The following is a 20,263-nucleotide window of genomic DNA, read 5'->3' on the forward strand; positions in this document are numbered from 1 at the left end:
CTTCATATATTTCCTTGCCACGAAAGCTTAACTGACACTGGACGAGTTAGCGTTGAAGAGTACCATCAACGTGAACATGCGCGCCGCTGATTTTCAAGCTTGTGTCCTTAAGCCAAGTAAATCAGTGAACGCAATGTCAGACCATCCAGAGGGACTCACGCGTATCATGGAACACATTTTGCGTTTGCAAGAACAACAACTTCAGCAGCAACAGCAATTTATGTCTTCATGAAAATGAGTCGTGATTCGTCCCGGTACAGGCAGGAAGTTAAGCCTGGTTGTTTTGGTGGTACCACTTCAAGTGCAGCGGCATGGATTCAGTTCTACGAATATGCGTGCTCCAACAATCACTGGATAACAGACTCTGATCGGATAAAAAACTTGCGAGTATACCTTTCGGGGAACGCGAAGCAGTGGTATGAATTACGGATGGCAGGGAACGCTGACAAGCCCTGGGCCGACTGGTGAGCCAGAACTAACGAGCAAGCACACATCTGGTGCCTCCTCTCTTCAGGCCATTTTCTTCAAACACAAGGAGGGGACGTTGGTGGGTTACTTCTACGAGAAGCGAAGACACCTGCAGCTTGCCGATCCTAATCTCCCAGAGTCGTCCATTGTACTACTCATCCTCCATGGTATGACGAAAGCCGTTCAACGCCAGGTTCTTCCAAGGGCTCCCACCACAGGGGAAGAACTCCTCCATGCGCTGAGGGACGTCTGCGTCGACCTTCTGCCACCAATAGGCCAGACCCGACTGTACGACACTGCTCGCAATGCCATACTATCGGTCGGAACTCTTAGTGGTGCTCATCAGCCAAAAATCGAATAGAAGAGGGTGGCCGGTCACACCCAAAGACTCCAAGCGAGACTGTGTACTTAATTAAAGCTGAATCCAATTTGCTGTATGCACCAATGTATATCAGCGGGTGACTAGAAAACGTTTTAGTGGACACCGGAGCATCAGTGAGCATCATGCGTACAGGACTTGCCTCGCCAGATGACATATTTCCTGGTAGGGTTGTCCAGGTAGATGGCTACGGTGGGACAGCTAGGGTGCTTGATAAATGGACGCTCGTCGAAGTCGAGTACCAGGGAAGTAAAGTGCTCGTAGAAGCATTATTAATAGACGACGCGAAGTTTAATTTCATCCTAGCCTGTCCTGACATGACGAGATTGAGGCTGAACCCTTCTTGGAGGGATGAGGTGCTTGTTGACCATCCCTCTGAGACGATATGCGCGCAGACAAAGCCGTCCATCAGGCTTGTCACGAATAGCGAGAACGTCTGTTCACAATACCCCAAACTTTTGTGTGTAGGCACTGATCCGCCAGCCGGAGCAGCCATAGAAGTGTCGTTTTAACTACGCGATGTTACTGCTGTACGAAGAAAACCATATGCCATGTCCCACGAAAAAAAGAAGTGGCAAAAACTAAAAACTGAACTGCAAAGTCTGCTGGAGTATCGTATCATCCGACCTCCCGTATCAACATTTGCATCATCTATCACGACGTTCTCAGGGACGATGGTACATATAGGCTGTGCACAGACTACAGGCTTGTGAATCGCCAGACTGACCTGTTCCTGTACCGAATGCCAGGAATAAACGACATCATCAATGAAACCGGCGGTTGCTCTTGGTTCTCTCGAGTCCATCTATGCAAAGGGTATTAGCAAGTACCACTTCAGGAGGAATACAAGCACTTCACTGCATTGGTGACTCCTTTTGGTACATATGAGTACAACAGACTCCCTTTCGGATGGAGGAATTCCGGAGCATGGTTCTAGAAAATGATGGACACCATCGTACAAGAGTTCACTGGACAATTTTGTGCAGTGTACGTCGACGATATAATAATCTATTCCAGGAGCAGAGATGAGCACATATCACACCTCTCACAGGTGCTAGAAGCCCTGAGTAAAGCTTAGCTGAAGATTAATTTCAAGAAGAGTGAGTTTTTTTATTCTGTTGTCTTTCTGGGAAGATTTTTTGATGGCAAGACGAAAAGCACGAAATAGGAATCCGTCAAGCGAATTTTACAGCTATGCAAGCCCCATGGCGCGCATTCTCTACGCGTCTTCCTAGGACTCGCTGGCCACTTCAGGACATTCATCAAGGATTACGCCACAAAATAGAAATGCCTCACAGCATTGACGCAGAACAATGATTCGTTTGAATGGACCAAGGAACGCGACAGCGCATATCAGGAGCTTACAAAGATAATATCGTCAGACCCAGTGTTGACACTCCCAGATTTCACCAAACCGTTTGAACTGACCACAGATGAATCGCATTACGGAGCCGGGGCAATTTTGTACCAAAGAGATGACAAGGAATCACCGAAAAGACAGCTCAGGGCCAATGGTTATTATTCTTACACATTTACCAAGGCAGAGATTAATTATTCTACGACCGAAAAAGAGGCCCTGGCGGTACTGATGGCGCTACGTTACTTCCGAACGTACTTTGAGGGCAGACGCTTCAGAATATTCACAGACAATCAAGCCTTGACCTATGTACTGAATTTGTCCCATCCAAAAAGGCGGCTGGCCAGGTGGGTCAGTGAACTGCAGCAGTTCGCATTTGACATTGCTCACAGACCAGGTGACAAGCTACCAGACCCCGATGCCATGTCACGACTCCACATGACTGCCCCACGTGATGATAACCACGTGAGCGCGGTCTTATGGGACGGCATAGAGGCGATGTCGCTGAAAGATGGTCGCTTACAGGTACCGAATACTAGTGTATCAAAAATCTTGGCTCTTTACCATGATTCACCTCCCTCTAGCAGACATGACGGATTTTAGCGCATATACTGGAAAATCAAGCAAAGATTTTATTGGAACAGCATGAAGCAAGACATCTCTGAATACGTACGGACCTGACACCAGTGTCAAATCTGCAAGGCCAAGCTCAAGCCCAGGCGTAGTGCCATGATTCCCGCAGAACATTCCAAAGAACCTTTCGCAACAATCTACCTTGATTTCGCGGAGCTCAGAAAAAAAGGCGAGGAAAGAGGCAGCACGCAAGCGTTCCTACTGGCAATTGATGACCGCACGCGAATGGTCGCGTGTAAAGCCGGAAGGGAAGATGCAAGGAGCGTCATGTCTCTCTTGAACCGGGATATGTTTAAAGACACCAAAACAATTGTGGCCGAAAACGGACCAGCCTTTCGGAGCGTGCAGTCGAAGAATTGGGCTGTGCAGCGCAATGTGAAGCTGTGTTTCCCAGCGCCCTACCACCCTGAAGCCAACGGGTTAGCTGAGAGAGCTATACGTAACATCAAGCAGTTCATTTCCAGTTCGTAACATCAAGCAGTTCGTGTTTGCGCAGCGCTATCGGCGTCAATCGTCTACATTCAATGAACGTTCCCAGGGTTGATGTTGTTTTTGGGACGCCGATACACACCCGGAGTATGCGCGCCGGCATGCTTTCCAAAGCCTTGAGATTCGCAGCTGAGAGGGGAAACAACGCAGGAAGGCTGTAGCGTAAAAGACCTTCGCAGAGACACGAGGTCGCGGGTTCGATTCCCGGCCGTGGCGGCCGCTTTTCTGGTGGAGGCGAAAAGCAAAAACGCCCGTGTGTGCGAGATTTCGGCGCACGATAAAGATCCCCAGGTGGTCAAAATTAATCCGGAGCCCTCCACTACGGCGCGCCTCATCGCCTGCGTTGCGTCGGCGCGTTAAACCCTACAATCAATCAACCTTCGCAGAGAGCGTCGTAGAGACGAAGAAGCGAGTGAACTGTGCAGCCTCCACTGTTGCTGGAAAGCATTCGGAAGATGTTGAAAAATGACTAGAACCTTTCTTTCAAACTGCGAATGTGGGGTGTCCATGTCAGCAATATGTCGAATGTGACGCCGAGAAATTTATGATTTGTGACATAAGGCATTGGTATCCTCATTTCTGTGAGCTCGTACCGTGTGACATCACGTTTCGTAAAAGCGATGGCTGCTGATTTTGTTGCCGAGATTTGGAGTCCACGCACTGCGAGGAATTCTGAGATAGCATCTATTCCCCACTGAAGCCTCCCACGAAGCACACGCCTATTTCGGCCGGAGCACCATATGCAAATATCATCGGCATATAAGGAAATCGCGATATGAAGTGGCAAACATTTTCCGTGCCGATGAGGGAAATATTAAAAAGCGCTGGGCTGAGTACCTCTCCATGTGGAACACCATGAGTTACGGTGTGCTTCGATGTGTCGCCATCAGAGGTGGTCATGAAGATGCTTCTGTCGCTAAGGTAATTCGATAGCCAATCGTACATCCGACCACCAATACCCAATGAGTGCATTTGAAAGCGGATAGCGTCATGCGTGACAGAGTCATACGCAGCCTTGATGTCCAAAAACACCGCTATAACGGTGTTACGAAGTGCTTTTTCGCGCTTGACGCAACTAGCAAGGGCGATTACATTGTCGATACTGCTCCTGCCTTTGCAGAAACCGGATATTTGTGGCGGGTAAATATTTCTAGTACTTAGATCCCAATCTAGCCGAAGCAGCACCATTTTTTCCATCAGCTTGCCTACGCAGCTCAAACGCGCAATGGGTCGATACGATTGAATGTCTGAGGGATCTTTTCCTGGTTTCAGTATAGGCACAATGCGAGCAGTCTTCCAGCTGGGCTGCAGACGACCGGTCCTCCAGGATTGGTTGAAAATGTCCAGGAGAAATCTCTTCCCCTCTTCTCCCAGATGGGTCAGAGCAGTATAAGTTATGCCGTCTGGGCCAGGGGAGGCGGACTTGTTAACTACAGATAAAGCCTTGACGAGTTCCGGTATTGTAAACGGGGCATCCGTAAGGGGCGTGTGATGTAATAGGCGTCCGTTATCCGAAAATGGAAGTGACGGAGGTGACGTTGATGTGGCCGCTATTTTTGCACAGTACATCTCAGCGACGTCTAAAAATGTGGCATTGGTACGTAATGAAACTGCGTTAAATGGGTGGAGACATGTCTGTGGTGTGCGAATACTTGTGAAAAGGCTCCATATTCTAGTGAGTGGTTTCCTGGGGTCACAACTTTGAGCAGAAAGATGTCCATTCACGTTTAGCCAATTTCCCCATGTGTCATTGAATGCGCTTCTGCACTCGTCTGGATTCGCGGATGTCTTCAGGTGCCAGTGTTTTACGCGCTCTTCTTTCTGCTCGCCGGTGTATGGCACGAAGCCTTTCAAACTCTGCGTCGGCGATAGAAAATAACTTGGGTAATATAAAAGCCGTCGTGCTCGTTTTGCGCAAATGAGCCATCGTGCTTACAAAGTCGTCGTAGGATAACACTGAACTCAGGCCCTCTTGGACTGCTGTGGTAAATACCACCCAGTTTGTGAATCGGACCTCATGTTTTCTATAACTTCCCGGAACCCCATCCAGTGTTATGTAGGTAGGGAGGTGGTCGCTGCCGTGGGATTCAATACCCACAGACCAGCTTAATCTGGAAAGCAGCGTAGAGGAAACGAGGGTGACGTCAAGAGCGCTTGAAACGCCTTTACGGAAAAAAGTTGGTTCTCCGGTATTGAGTACCGTCATGTTGTGCTGATAAGCAATATCTAGCAAGTGCTGCGCTTTAATTGTTCTTCTGCGGCTTCCCCATGACGGATGATGCGCATTGATGTCTACTTAGTAAGCTGTACCCAATAAAGGGGAACGTTACAGTATATATATACATATATATATATATATATATATATATATATATATATATATATATATATATATATATATATAAGAAGGAGAGAGAGAGGAGGGGGGAAGGAGAGAAAGAAAAAGGCTGTAGTGCGCGAAAAAACAGCAGTTTGTCCGTGCTCGAAGTTGATGGCATAGCTATTCCGGCAGTGACTGCCGAAGAGGAAAAATAATTACAAATATGTCGTTTTCCGTTATAGGCCCTTCTCATCATCCCTCCAGGCCGCGAGGCTTAAAAAAAATCCCACAATTTGTTTTCGCAGAATGCCTCTCCTGGGCAGTGCTATTCCATTGCGCGTGTAGCGACTTCAAAAGCATTCTATAGGCTTAGGTAGTGAGCTATAGCCAGCCTGGTCCAGTGGCACGGCTCTTTGTATGTCGATGCCATGCGCGCTCGTTCGCTTTCTAACCTGGCCACGACCCGTATTCACCGCGAAGCAGACTGGTAGCCGGCAGGAAGAGAAACGAAGGGCATGAACCATACAGGACAAGCTGCAGTATTTGTATGACATTTGCTAGACCATAAAACATGCCCTGCAGGCGCAGTGACCGCTACAAAACGGAAAATAACGAATAAAAAAAGCAATGGCTGCTCTTTAAGTGGAAGCTGAAGATCAAGCTCTTTTCTTTCCCCCATGAAGCATACTTGCGCAGGAAACTGTTGACATTTGTAAGGACACTAAAACCAGGTCTACACTGCATTTAACGCGTTTGTTTCTTTCCAGCAGTTTTAAACAATTTTTTCGTTATGTTTCAGCGCATTCGTAAATATAAATGCATGCCTTTATACAGGTCTGGGGCTTGAGGGTATACCCCGGCATAAGCTATACTTTAAGCACATTTCTCCCCTCCATTTGCATATGTAACGCACCCACCGTCACAGTCAAAGTAGTGATGGTGTGTTAGTGATAGTGATAAACCCCTTGGTATTCAATCAGCTGAGCTCCATTTGGTGGCCTTGCTTAGTCTAACATGCATTATAATTTTCTATACAACACATAACGTTAGATTACCGCTATCAGACATAAGGGTAACCCTTATAGATGTCACCGCTGAAAGGTAAAAGCTCTAAGGCAAGCGAATATGTTCTGATATTTTCTCTCAACTCAAAAATTGCAAAACTGGAATTTATCGCAACTGCTTACGAACGACCCTTCAAATATTGCCATCACCGTGTCGATGGCTGCTTTTAAAATGTGGTATAGCGTTTGGACGTTATGCGGTGTAAAATAAATTAGGAGGGGAGGGTGGAGGTATATCGTAAGAAAAAGCCTAAAGGATGCCGACGTGCAAAACAAGTTGACAAGTCCTTAAACAACCAAAAGCCTCTGGCCACTCCAAAGTCCTACAGCTTTTGCAACAGCTCCGAAGTCCAACATTCATTGTTGTATTATAATAGTGTAGTTTAAACCACACCTGTTTTAGCTATTTTTACAGGGAAGCTACATATGTCTTGGTTTGTTCATAGGCGAACGTGAACAAATCGGTGTACAACTGAAGACTTCGCAGAGGTAGAACGGTTAAAAAAATGTTGTAAATATGGCTGTTTCGAAACTATCCCGAAATAAATTATCTGCGGAACAGCCATTCAGAAGGCTGTAGCATTATACTTGAATTTTATTTCTTTTTACAAAGGGGTACTTTGTAGTGAAGTAAATATTGTCGAACTCCCGTCTGCTGTTAAAGGGACACTGAAGAGATCCGTAAACATTGCGGGATTACATGCGCAAATTTAAGTTCGGAGCCCATAGGCCATGTTTTAACCACTCTTAGCGCGTTTACGCGTATTTATTTAGTATAAAAATCAATTCGAAAACGTTGTCCTCCTGTCTGCATCCTCGCCCTTTTTCTGTGGCGTTTTCGTGTGACGTCAGCAGGAGAGCAGCTGGCAATTGGCTGCGCTACTGCATGGCTCGCCGACCTTCCGCGACCGAGTCAGTCGGCCCAACGTTTAGACCGCCGGCCACCGACGGGTCGTCGCAATTCGCTCGATCAGTTGAAACTAAGCCACAACACGTTTGGGAATGGAAGAATGTGCCTTTCTTTACTTCGTTAGTTTGTACACTATATCTAGCTCCAAGTCAAGGTCGCTCCACACAATCCCTGCTCAAGCGCACATGGGACGCGCTTCGCTGACTGGTACGCTAGTAGGAAAATCTAAGGCCAATTGAAGGCCGGAGAAGAGTCAGCGAAGTCAATATAGGTGCAAAGGAAATAAAATCAACTGACACTTTTACGATACAGCGTAAAACTAGGGAGCAGGAAGCACGTTTTTGCGCTGGGTGAACCAGTACAGCGGTCAGCAGCACGACTACGCATCTGAGAACGTTTTTCCGTTTATGAAATGCAATTGCTAGACGTTGGAAATTTGGGGGACGCTTACTGCAAGAGCACTACACAACAAATTGTCACATAAGCTGCTTGAAATGCTAAAACTAAAGAAAGGGTAAACTGGTTATACATTATATACCTCATTTTTCCAACGACAGCAGCGCTGTCCGGTGGCCGAGTGGTCTGGGGCGCTAGGTATGTTATTCTGATAGTGCAAGTTCGGGTCCCCGAGCGTGCATTCCTGTTTATGTTGTAAGTTGATTTTTTTTTGTTTTCCACCTCTGTTTCCCATACTGAGGTCACCATTTTCGGTCCATAACGTTAACTGCACCACGAGCGATTTCGCAGAACGCGCGCACACTGACAGTGACGCGCTAGCGAGTTCTTCTTGGCGCGCTGTTGCCATAAGCACCGAAGGCTTGCCCCCCGTGGGCACAGGCCAGAATCAGCAAACCCTTGGCCTGGTGCGAACACGCTTTTTACGATACAGGCATGAGTGAGGCAAGCTGCAAATATGGGGAAGAAGCGCATGGCATTTGAGCGTCGGCGGTGACGCTGAGGGCGTTCATTCACTGCCTAGGCCCCGGCTACTGAATGCTACAATTCTAAGCCGGCATAGACAGCTTATCTTAAGCATTTCACAGCCGAAAGCATGACAGAAGCTGGGTATGACAATTATTGAGATATAGAGAATGCCCGTCCGACGATAACGTCAGATGTCAAGCATGTTGTTTTACAGAACCGAAATCGAAACTTGTTTGAATGCCAATCCTGGACATCGTCCACTCACGGTGCACCTCCTCCCGACGTCACAGCTTTTAGTTGGTGCGACCGCCGCAGCTTGCGCATGGTAGTTTTTTTCCTTCTGGCTTTATAAAATAATTACGGACTTATCAAGCGGTTAAAAGATGAAGAGTGTGTTAATTTGAGCCAGTCTACGCAATGTAAGCAAAAACGGGACCTCGACAAATTCACTTCAGTGTCCCTTTATATATTGTCTTTTATGCAAGAAGAAAGCCGGCAGTCACATGTCTGTCTCCCAGAATAAAACTCTAGTCCTTCCTCATTTTATTGGGCTGACTGGAGGAATGTTCTAAAGCACTAACTTAAAAGCAAAAGTGTTTTTGTCTCTCAATTTTTGGACTGCGCAGACCTTCGCTGGTCGTTGTTCGTAACAGAGTAGAATGGCTCTAAATTTTTTGCTTCATTTTTTTGCTTTTCATGCCTTCTCTTCTCTTTCATGTCTATTTCCGCCCCCTTGACACTCTACGTGTAGGGCAGCCAGTAGGGTCACACTGTTTATCTGAAAACCTTTTTTTATATTTACCTTTATATTTTGACAGCCTGAAAAGCCGCGAGAAAGCGTAGAGGGCCTGCGCTATTTTCGCAGCCGGAAAGCTGAAAATTTAATGCTCTTCTCTGCAGGCCTCACAGCCGAAACCACATGTTCCGTTGCCGGTTGAACAGTTGCCATTAAAAAAGCGCTTCTGTAAAGTCGACGATGTTATGGGCGACGCAAGGCCCTGCGCTTTACCGATATATTGAAAACGCATTGCGCCGCAGTTCTGATACATATTTAAGAAAGCCATCTGTTTTTTTTTTCTTTGAATCCCTGCTTCTTAGCGCTGGTATTGCAAGGCAAATGGAGGCATGTAACTTTCACAGGCAGATATGTGAGCCCTCGATTACGTAGACACAGAGTATGTGAAACGCGTCATTCTGGCCTAGCTTGCCTTGCCAAGCAATAAATCTGCTACAGAGACAGCAAGAGCACCAGGCCACAGCGTGAGGGTCGGATGCTGCTGAATAGTCTTCTATAATTCCAGCTACTCTCCGGGTAATGATTTTATATGCTGCAGGTTTCTCAGTTCGCTTTTTTTATTTTTTTTTTCTCTGGAGTGCTGCGCTCGGTTAGTCACAGAACAGGTGTGCTATTGCTGTATCATAAAAAAAGTCAGTTGAAGTACGGTGGTTATGCATTATTAAGCGCAGAGCGCTTTATGGGCTTGCAATTTTTGTCTTAGCTTGCTAACGGTTTATGCGACTGCCGAAATCAGGCGGCGCAGTGAGATAAAGGACGCACCCAAGTAGTACTTTCTGTACCGAGGTCAGGGGGTCACGCTGAGTCCACTGAGTTTTCGAAAGCCAGGCGGTTTAAATAGTCCTAACCGTTCAAACCTCGCGAACCGCTGCCGCTTGTGATACACCTCCCTGTTATTTAAAGCAAAGAAAACTGCAGGTGCACTTTAGGCAAACTCTGTGCATGTAACCGGCAGCCCCCGCGTTCATTTAGTAGGAACGTTAGTTGGGCTGGTTTTTACGATATCAAGCGAAAACATCAACCGTGCAAGAAAGAAATCGCGCGTTCGAAATGACGCAGAAAGGCTCCAGCCGCGCAAGAAAGACGTTGCGCGTTCAAAATGACGCAAAACCACTGCAGAATACAAAATTAAAGCAAGCGCAAAAAGAACAGAACTCGCGCAGGCAGTTTCACGCACAGGGGCACGCGAGCTCTGCGAAGGCGGGAAATATAAAATAAATTGGGTGGCAGCAGTGAGCAGATAACGGCGCTGCAGCCCATTATGGCTAATCACTGTGCTACACTTCCGACAGCTTTGACATTGCATGGAACGGCTTTAATTTTTTTGGTGCTCTTCTTTGCGTCTTTCACCGCAGATGTGCTTTGCAGTATCAATTCCTAATGTACCCTATTTGTTGGTGTTTATTTTCTGCCAGCGCAATTCATCCTATGTAGTGTGGATGTGTGCGACGTATAAGGTAGATATAAGTGCAATATTGTTAAATTACAGCCCCCGCAATTTTATAAGCCGACATTACGGAGAATAGAAAAAAACAAAGACAGCTTTGGTAAGACAGCTAGTGGTACAAAACAGGCAACGAGAGCAAGCAAAGGGGCATAAACGGTCAACAATTCTTGTTTATACTCTGTCATACGACCTGACCGACAATGCGGATGAACTGTATACCAATGACGACGGAGACTGCGATTGAGATAGGAATGTCCGGTTAAAATTAAACTTTTGTTTTAAATTTAGCCATTTAGAACGCGCTATTTGTGCAGGTACTTGATATTTTAAGGTGCATCCTAAAACCCTCAAATACGTTATTGTTCGCTTTAGTGAAACGAAAACGTCAGCATTTTTTTAAAAAGAGTGACAATATTGATATCGCTTTCGCAAATGCTATGTCACGAACACATTCACACGTGAGCTTGCGAAGCGCAAAAGAGGACACAATGCCGATGCGAAATTCAACATCAGCAATCTCACTAGCAGGTCCCACCACATATACAAATTCAGCATTAAGGTTAAATTTGTTATACCACGTGCTGCACGGGACAATTTCTTCGTGGCGCCCAGCTGATTTTGCGGTAGGGCATTAAAACCGCTTTGATTTATATCACGCAGAACACGGTGTAGTCTACCCGACCATACTAGAAGGAAGATGGGATGAAGGAGGCCGAGTACTGAAAATAAAGGATGAGATCATTCTTAATTTAAAGAAAAGTGAACTGTTTGCCGGGGACTTTCTTTTTCGAACGGAGACGAGTGGTAAGGAAGTTCATTACTACGTAAGTGGTTTTGAGTGCGTCTACGGTTTGCTATCTGCATGCGTGTGTATTTAAGCAGTATTACTTGATATGCTACATTTCTATAACAGATGAAACGTGAAGATTACGAGAAGGATTTGTATCACGACGATGTAAATATGGCCTCTGTAATAGTAAATACCGATAGTGGTGTTCAAGTTGTAAGTACCAATTTACCAAACGTGCACCACTTGCTATCTTCTCACAACAATTTAAAAAAATACCAGCCGGTATCTCTGAATAGGAATGCCGGTGTTTAGGTGCTTTTGTAATTATTCAAGCATATACAATTTGGGCACTGCATAACTTCAGTGCCTTCAAGGTCACCTGCCCATTTTGGAAGTAAACGAACGCCTTTGAGTTCTGCGCTTCTTGCGGGAATTTGGTAAACCCGTGTGTGTTGTTTAAGGCAATCAACTTACTTGGCAATATCGATGCAGTGTTATAACAATTACGTTACGGCACAATTCGGTTGTCTGGCAGATTTATGAATGCAAATGTCATGGGATTAAAGCAGACCGTGGCAAAAATTATCGAATCAATCAATCAATCTATCAGTCTATAAATAAATAAACACATAAATCGATCGGTCCATCAATATATCAGCTAACCCTTTATTTATTCTACCCAAGTACAGCCGTGACGCCTTTGCGTCGGGGCACGGAAGGATACAAGATTGCGCTTAAAAGGGAAAACGATTAAGAGAGAAAAAAAGAAAACATAACATTGCCAACGTATGTAAGCGCCCTACAGAAAGCTTTACGGCTGTATATGAACACCGTGTACACAGAAAAACACAACGAAACATTGGATAATATATGCTACACATAACAAACACATGTAAAACTGGCGTAACCCAAAAGATAATTGGAGACTACACATTAACAAAAAATCTCCATAATACCGATAGACACTTAAAGTCACAACAGTAATTTTCGTTATGAAGAAATTAAAATTGCGCAAAGCATTCTTTGTAGAGAGAATGACAGCCTATCAAGCAAGCAGCGTAAGAGTTAAACTACAACTAAATAAGAGTTGTGTGCTATGGAACAAAAAAATATGCGACATGCTTCGATATAAGGGGGACAGGGGCGAGTATCTTAGTGAAGGAAAGTTCTGCTATGTCTGGCTTGCACGAACGGAAGGAGCAGTCAAAAAGCGAGCGCCGTTACTTCAATGTTCCCGAACCTTCCAACGACTGCATTACCTTTCAATGGGACTTGGGTGTTCTGGTTTTTAGAGGGGCCCTGAAAATGTTTTGCCGCAAATTAGTGGCCACATGTTCTGGTAAACCAATGTTCTAGTAATCATCTCCTTCAAGAATTTTGTTAAAGGGATAAGTATTAGCGGAGTTATTACAAATCGAAACATCTCATTTTCGCCGCGCTGCGATTCAACCTCGGTTCGTCCTTCTCCTAGCCCCACGCGAGCGTGACTGCCCATGATGCCTCCCTTCTCGGCGACGTCTGCAAGAACATCCGGTTCCCCCGCAGCATCACTTTAGGAAGAGGCCTTCTGAATTTCTGCGTACCGCTTTCGCCTTTTTTATCATTGTGCGTAAGAAACCTGCACTCTCCTCACTGCTGGCAAACCTGACAGAAGGAATGAGGCTGGGATTTTACGCTTCCATGCCACGACAAAAAATCACGCGTAAAGAGAATGACAATGTCGCCGCACATTCACGGCGACGAAGTGTCTAGGAACATATAGGAGCCTAAAATATGTGAGGGAATTTATAAGCAATCGCCTCAAAATGAGTGAGAACGTACTTGCGTTCCGAACCGACCTTAGTTAACGTATTTGTTAACTGGCCGATTGTTCGCGCCAACTTCCGCTTGGTCGTGTTGCGGTGACACCATGCATGCCCGTGCTCAGGCTTTTGTAGCACTTTATTCCATTATTCCGATCGGTTCTAAACATTTTGAATCGTAACAAAAAGCAGCTAAAGGGTTGAACGATACGGACCAGGGAATTTTTCACTCTGCATCGTGCATTCCACGTCCCCCTCTCTCACCCCTTACACCGGGACACTTTTACGCGACCCTGTGTTTTTCAACTGCTAGACAAGTAGACCCGTAACCGATATAACGAGCGATCTCAGGGGAGTAGTTTGACCTTGGGGCCGTGCGCACGTGCCTGTGTGTTCGCGTGAGCATGTGTTTGCGCAGAACAATTATTCCACCCTCGCTTTTTTCTCTGGTGTCCTGAGTCGCTTGACTCTCTATAAAGCTCTTCGATCAATTAGTACGTGCTCAGTGCAGCCAACTGCGATATCTGGAGGGTTTGGTTGCCTGCCGCGACCCTGTATTTCCCTTGCTCCAATCCCGCCTTATGTCTTGCGTCTTAATGGAAGGAAACCCTGTTGACTGTATATGAACATATAGCAATTTTGCAAAATACACATATTATTATTTCTTGACTCTACACGTACAATTGAATCTTTATATGCCCAAAGCAGGCATTGTTTCTAAATTATATAGTGTGCCTTTTTCGCCTAATTTAGAGTTCCAAGGTACAGGTTCGCGACACTTTTTCAGGAGAAATTCGAGAAGAGAGTAATGGTAGGGCCAACACAGCCATCGCTGGAGATCGGAAGTCTTCCAGGGTACAGGCCTGTGCTGGGAAAGTGTCGTGCTCTCGCTACAGTCAAAGAAGGCACTTCTTTGTCGAAGAAGGCACTTCCGACACCAGTGATTAGGTCTAGAGTCTTCACGAGGAGCCGTATTTAACGGGCAGTTCATAAACGGGGCATGGTATCACGCTGGCCACGCCCACGTCACCGAAGGAGAGAGGGCCACCCCAACTCCTAAGTCTACGCAGCAGGACCTCCTCCCGGAAAGCCAGCCCACTGTTCCATACAGTGGGATGATTGCGCGTGTGTCGCCACGAAGATCTTCCTTTTAAAACTAAACGAACCGTGGCAATGACCTAAACGACGCATTGACGTTTTTTTATGGTACTTCCGCAGCTCAACCTAAAATTTTTGTTCTAGATTCGCGAATCCCAATTCGCACTCAAATCCACGTAGAAGAAAAGAAACAAAAAGCTACACCCTGCCGGGATTTGAACCGGCAAAATTCATTCAATGAACGCGAGGCTTTTGCCTACTGCGCCACGACCAAACTGAGTGTTGTGCGGAAATAACCTGTATACTAGATGGAGATCCAGTGTTTGTCCAACATCAATGTTTTCTACCCAATTTCAGATATTCCTGTCTGGTTACCTGAACATTTCTTGACCAACTGTTCCACAGTAAGGTTCCAGGAAACCCCTACCACAGGTTATCTCCAGGAAGAGCATTGTTTCCGGTGAAACGCGATCGCAAATATGTGCCCGGCTGCGACTGCGATTTCTCCCTACGGGAACAGTGCTTGCCGTTTCATTGATATACGCTTTGCGCTATAAAATGGCGCAATATTGATTCCTTATTGCCAAATAAACTTCCCGTAACTCCCCTTCCACTAACTGAGCCTATGTTTTCTACAAGCATTGCCGGTCGCACATGAATAGGCGGTTTGCAACTCCGGCAAATGAATTGCCGTCAAAGCGACCGGACGGAGCGTCGTCAGACGATATGCGGATGGCATTAGCACTAGTGCTAAGTTGTAGGAGCTTCATGGACCTTACGAAGTTTATTACACCCCAGGAACTTGCACAACAGAGCCGTATTCATCGTGGCACGAATGTTGTCGGGGCGCAGCTTTTGCTTCTCGATCGATTCCCGACGACTGTTCGGCCAATCAGTCCTGTTGGCTCCTTCCCCCAGCAAGAAAGTCACACCGCACGTACTTCCATCGACGGACGTGTTGGAATTGCCGTCGGTATCGTGTGACAATGCGGTCTGCCACCTAGTGTTTGTACGGGGCAGGCACTTAAGGACAGCTTCCCACTTTACCTGTAAAAACATACGTCTTTAAACAAATGTTTTTCAGTTAGTCAGTCAGCAAACACGGAAGTCGGCGTCACCGTCGTGTCGGCCTAGCCAACCCGCCTAAACGAGAAGCAATAGAGTAAAGAAAAGATAAATATAAGCGAACACGATGAGCGTTCCGAGTGCTGCGATAAACGCTAATTAACAAAAGGTGCCCCGCTGCCACCCGTTTACGCTGAGCAGACGGCGCTTTTCTTCGCCGGAAGAGCAGGAAAACGCCGTCTAATACTCTAATACAGTCAAACGTGGATGTAACGAACTTCTAGGTGACGATATCCTGGATTTAACGAAGTTTTTTTTTTTAATTACCCATTGCCAGCGCAATTGTAACCCATCAGTTGACGACCCCTAGGTAAAGAAGGCGTTCCGACGGTTAACCTTGATGTAACCAATTTGCTACATTGATGAGACATTGTTTTGTGCACTTTTTCTGAAACATCGACTGGAAAAATGCACTTGTTTAGCAAACTTCGCTCGAACGCCAAAGTACGGTGCATTTCTAGTGTCAGTGCGGTGTCGTACAGGTGCTAGGCCCGCCTGTCGTCGTGTAGTCTGGAGTCTCTACTGCTATCTGCTGTGTCGATTTGTCGGTGAAGAGTTCTGCTGCCAGAAAACGGAAAGTTTTTTTATTTTCGAGACAAGTTGGCAATTTTAAATGCCGCCTCCGCCGGCCAGAAAGAATAACGTCACCGTGCGGGACAACATCTCAACTAGCACCGTCCCAACAATAACGAGTGCGGAAAAGAGCATCAAGTTCCCAAAAAAGGCGCCCTTTCACATTAAGCGGGTTAAGGCACCGAAAAGTGCGAAAAGGCCTAAGTGATACTTAAAGGGACACTGAAGTGATATGTAAACATTGCGGGATTACTAGCGCAAATTGTAGTCCGGAGTCCCCAGGCCATCTTTCGACCACTCTAGGCGCGTTTACGCGATTTTATTTAGTAGAAAAACTAATTCGAAAACGCTGTCCTCCTCTCTTTACGCTCGCCCATTTTCTGTGGCGTTTTCATGTGACGTCAGGAGGGGACGAGCTGACAATTGGCTGCGCCACGGCTGCGCTACTGCACGGCTCCCCGGCCGACAGAGTCAGTCGGCCCAGCGTTTAGTCCGCCGGCCGCCGGCGGGTCGTCGCAATCAAGGAGGTTAAAAAAAATTGCTTGGTCGCAATTCGTTCGCTTAGTTGAAACGAAGCCAGGACACGTTTGTGAATGGAAGAATGTGCCTTTCTTTACTTAGTTTGTTTGTACACTGTATCTAGCTCCAAGTCAAGGTCGCTTCACACAAGCGCTGCACATGCGACGCTTCGCTGACTGGTACGCCAGTAGGAAAATATAAGGCCTCTTGAAGGCGGGAGAAGAGTCAGCGAAGTCAATATAGGTACTAAGCAAATAAAATCAACTGATATTTTTACCGTACAGCGTAAAACTAGGGCGCGGGAAGCACTTTTTTTGCGCTGGGCGAACAAGCACAGCGGTCAGCAGCACGACTACGCATCTGCGAACGCTTTTCCGTCTACGAAATGCAATTGCTAGACGTGAGCTACTGTGGAAACTCGGGCGACGCTTACTGCACGATCGCAGTACAACAAATAGTCACCTAAGCGGCTTGAAATGCCAAAACTAAATAAAAGTGTAAACCGGTTGTACAATATATACCCTATATTACCAACGCATTCGCGTCCCGCTCCGTGGCCTACCAGTCTGGGGCGCTGGGATTTCACTCCAAATGTTTTGCGAGTCACGAGTTCGAATCTCCGCGGGTACGTGCTTTTTTTTTTTTGTAAGTTAACTTTTTTGTTTTCCGCCGATGTTTTCTATATTGAGTTCACCTTTATTGGGGCCGCAACGTTCATGGCTACACGAACTAGTTCACAAAACGCGGGCAGGCTGGCACTGGCGCGCTAGCGAGTTCTCGTTGGCGTGCTGTTGCCATAAGCACCGACTGCTTGCAGGCAGTGGGCACAGGCCAGAATCAACGGACCCTTGGCCTGGTGCGAGCACGCTTTTTACGATACAGGCATGAGTGCGGCAAGCTCCAAATATGGGGGAAAAGCGCATGGCATTTGAGCGTCTGCGGGGACGCGGAGGGCGTTCATGCACTGCGTAGGCCTCGGGTAGTGAATGCTACGATTCCAAGCCGTCCTGGGAGGCTTATCTTACGCATTTTACAGCCGACAGCATGGCAGAAGCGCGGTACGATGATTACTGAGATATTGAGAATGCCCATCCAACAAAGCCATTGGTTATGTTTTACAGAACCGAAACCGAAACCGAAACTTGTGTGATTGCTAACCTTGGGCATCGTCCAATCACGGCGCCCCTCCTCTCAACGTCACAGCCTTAGTTGGTGCGGCCGCCGCAAACCGCGCATGGTAGTTTTTCTTCTTTCGCGCTTTGTAAAATAATTACCGATTTGTCAACCGGATAAACGATGAAAAGTGTGCTAATTTGAGCCAGTCTACGCAGTGCAAGCAAAAACGGGAGCTTGACAAATTCACTTCAGTGTCCCTTTAATTTGCGTTTGTAAATACGGGGGCAAGTGACGTTGCTTGTCTGGAGTGCCGTCAATTGACGAAGTTTACGGGAACGCACCAGGCGGAAATGATGCAGTTTTTTACTCTGAAATAAATCCTTAAGAGTTCGTTCACGATCACTGATGTCTACAGCATTTTGTTGTGTTTCTCCTTTATTCGCGCGAGTCTTAACTCGAAACATGCATGTAGCGAATACATGGATGTAACGAAAATTTGCGAATTTTTGTCGACCTCCTTATATCCAGGTTTAACTCTAGGAGGATTTCTGATCGTCACGAACATGGGAGAAATGATGAAGTACAGCCTCGCAATTTTTTAATATTATAGGGGAAGCGATGACGATCGGTATGTCCGCACCTTATCACGGTGTTCACCGGGGAAAATAGGCGAGGGCACGGGCACGCGCATGGAACTATCTGTTGTGGGAGCGTCGTCTGCTCCGCTGTTCTTCTCAGGGCAACACAACTCCTGTTTTCCTTATCTTGCAAGGCCGTTTCGCTGCCGTCACAGGTAGCTAAGCAGCTTGGGGCACAAGTAATTCAGAAGCAGTGGGAGGGGGTGTGCCACTCTCAAGGAAGCAGCGTAGCAGACGACACTTATTCCGCAGATGGCTCCATGCGCGTGCGCATACTCTCGCCTATTTCGCTGCTGAACACCGTGAGAAGGCGCTGACATGCCAGTCGGTCGTCGCTCCCGCTATATTATTAAAAATTTGGGAGGCTGTACATGCTTCGGAATGGCGGAGCCAAAAACACTCAGGAATAAGTGGGAACGCGGGAACAAATTTTGGGACGAAAGGTGAGCTTTCTGTTGCACGTAAAAAAGTTGATTGATTGTAAGGTTTAACACGCCGAAGCAACGCAGGCCATGAGGCGCGCCGTAGTGGAGGGCTCCGGATTAATTTTGACCACCTGGGGGTCTTTAACGTGCGCCGAAATCTCGTACACACGGGCGTTTTTGCTTTTCGCCTCCATCAGAAAAGCAGCCGCCGCGGCCGGGAATTGAACCCGCGAACTCGTTCTCAGCAGCGCAACTCCTTAGCCACTGAGCCAATGCGGCGGGTTTCCATAAAAAGTTATTCTTGGCACGAATTACCTTCGCCACCCAACCTAACGAATGTGCTCGTTCACTTAGTGTTCACAAAAGCCTTGTCAGGACCGCTTTAAAGGAGTCATACAAACCCTACAAGATTTTTGACTTCCCACTTTTTTTTCTTACATGGCTTTTTCGCTTAGTGATTACAAATTTATGTCGCCTACATGTTCTACTTTTCTGGTTCATCGCAGGAAGGAATACTGAGCAACACGTTGCGTGTTGAGCCTCTGTTGGAAATGCCACGATCAGAAACAGGTCAAGTTCCCCACCGTTTGTACGAAGTTTTGCCTCAGAAAAGTTATCCCAGCGACCGAGACTACGGTAGGAGATAATTTTATTTGTGTTCCAGACAGGTGGTTGATAATAACAGCCATCATGAAAATTTGGTCTGCTTACGTGGCTTGAATCTTGTATGCAAAATCATTGTGATTTCATTAGCGCTTTTAATGAAGGACTCTTGAACAGCTGTACTGTGGCAGCGTGCGTCAGTTTGAAGACAGCGATACTTATGGAGGAGCAACCAAATCCTCTTGTTTAGCTGTCCTGGCTGTATTGCGAGACTCTGACGATTCCGCCTTGGCGTGCAATCGAGCTTGAACGAGCATACCCGAGGCAAAAGCTGCTTTAGGGATGACGCATACCTACATATTCGGAATGTCAGCATGTTTGTTAGGATTTCTTAAGACATGTGCAAGAGCTGCAATCTTTTGATTTTTCGCACTCGCCTGCAACACGTACAATTTTGGCTGTTTAATACCATTTGCTCTGTTTCCTGTTATACGATTACCTTGTCTTACGTGTCTGTGCACCCGACATTCTTTTTTGTTTTACGCGTAGTTTTCTTTATTCTTAACGCTGAAAATACCTTTGTCACTTAAAGGAGCCATGAAGACAAAACACAAGTTTGGTTCATTTGGGTGATCACGTCGTTATAATCATACTAACACCACTTATAACACACACTTCGCTCAATTACGCTATATAATTAGGAAAAAAGGCAATGGCCAATGTGACCCACTAGTGCATTTCCCGCAACAGAACCTATGATGTCATACCAGCCAGCTTTCCGATTGGC

The 20,263-nt window shown here is 46.5% G+C and overlaps 1 protein-coding gene across 1 annotated transcript in view; it reads left to right on the top strand.

Annotated features, from left to right (window-relative positions):
• The window catches only part of LOC144141411 (venom metalloproteinase antarease TserMP_A-like), a 74,355-nt gene that overhangs the window by 17,603 nt on the left and 36,489 nt on the right, over window positions 1-20,263 (top strand). Inside the window, exons 2-4 of the mRNA XM_077672982.1 lie at window positions 11,448-11,611; window positions 11,701-11,790; window positions 19,380-19,509. Coding sequence (XP_077529108.1) covers window positions 11,448-11,611; window positions 11,701-11,790; window positions 19,380-19,509 — 384 coding nt within the window. The remainder of the gene's footprint in view (window positions 1-11,447; window positions 11,612-11,700; window positions 11,791-19,379; window positions 19,510-20,263) is intronic.

Source organism: Haemaphysalis longicornis, unplaced genomic scaffold (assembly GCF_048455015.1).
Source record: "Haemaphysalis longicornis isolate Haplotype H1 unplaced genomic scaffold, Haemaphysalis longicornis Haplotype H1 scaffold_6, whole genome shotgun sequence".
Classification (NCBI taxonomy): Eukaryota; Metazoa; Arthropoda; class Arachnida; order Ixodida; family Ixodidae; genus Haemaphysalis; species Haemaphysalis longicornis.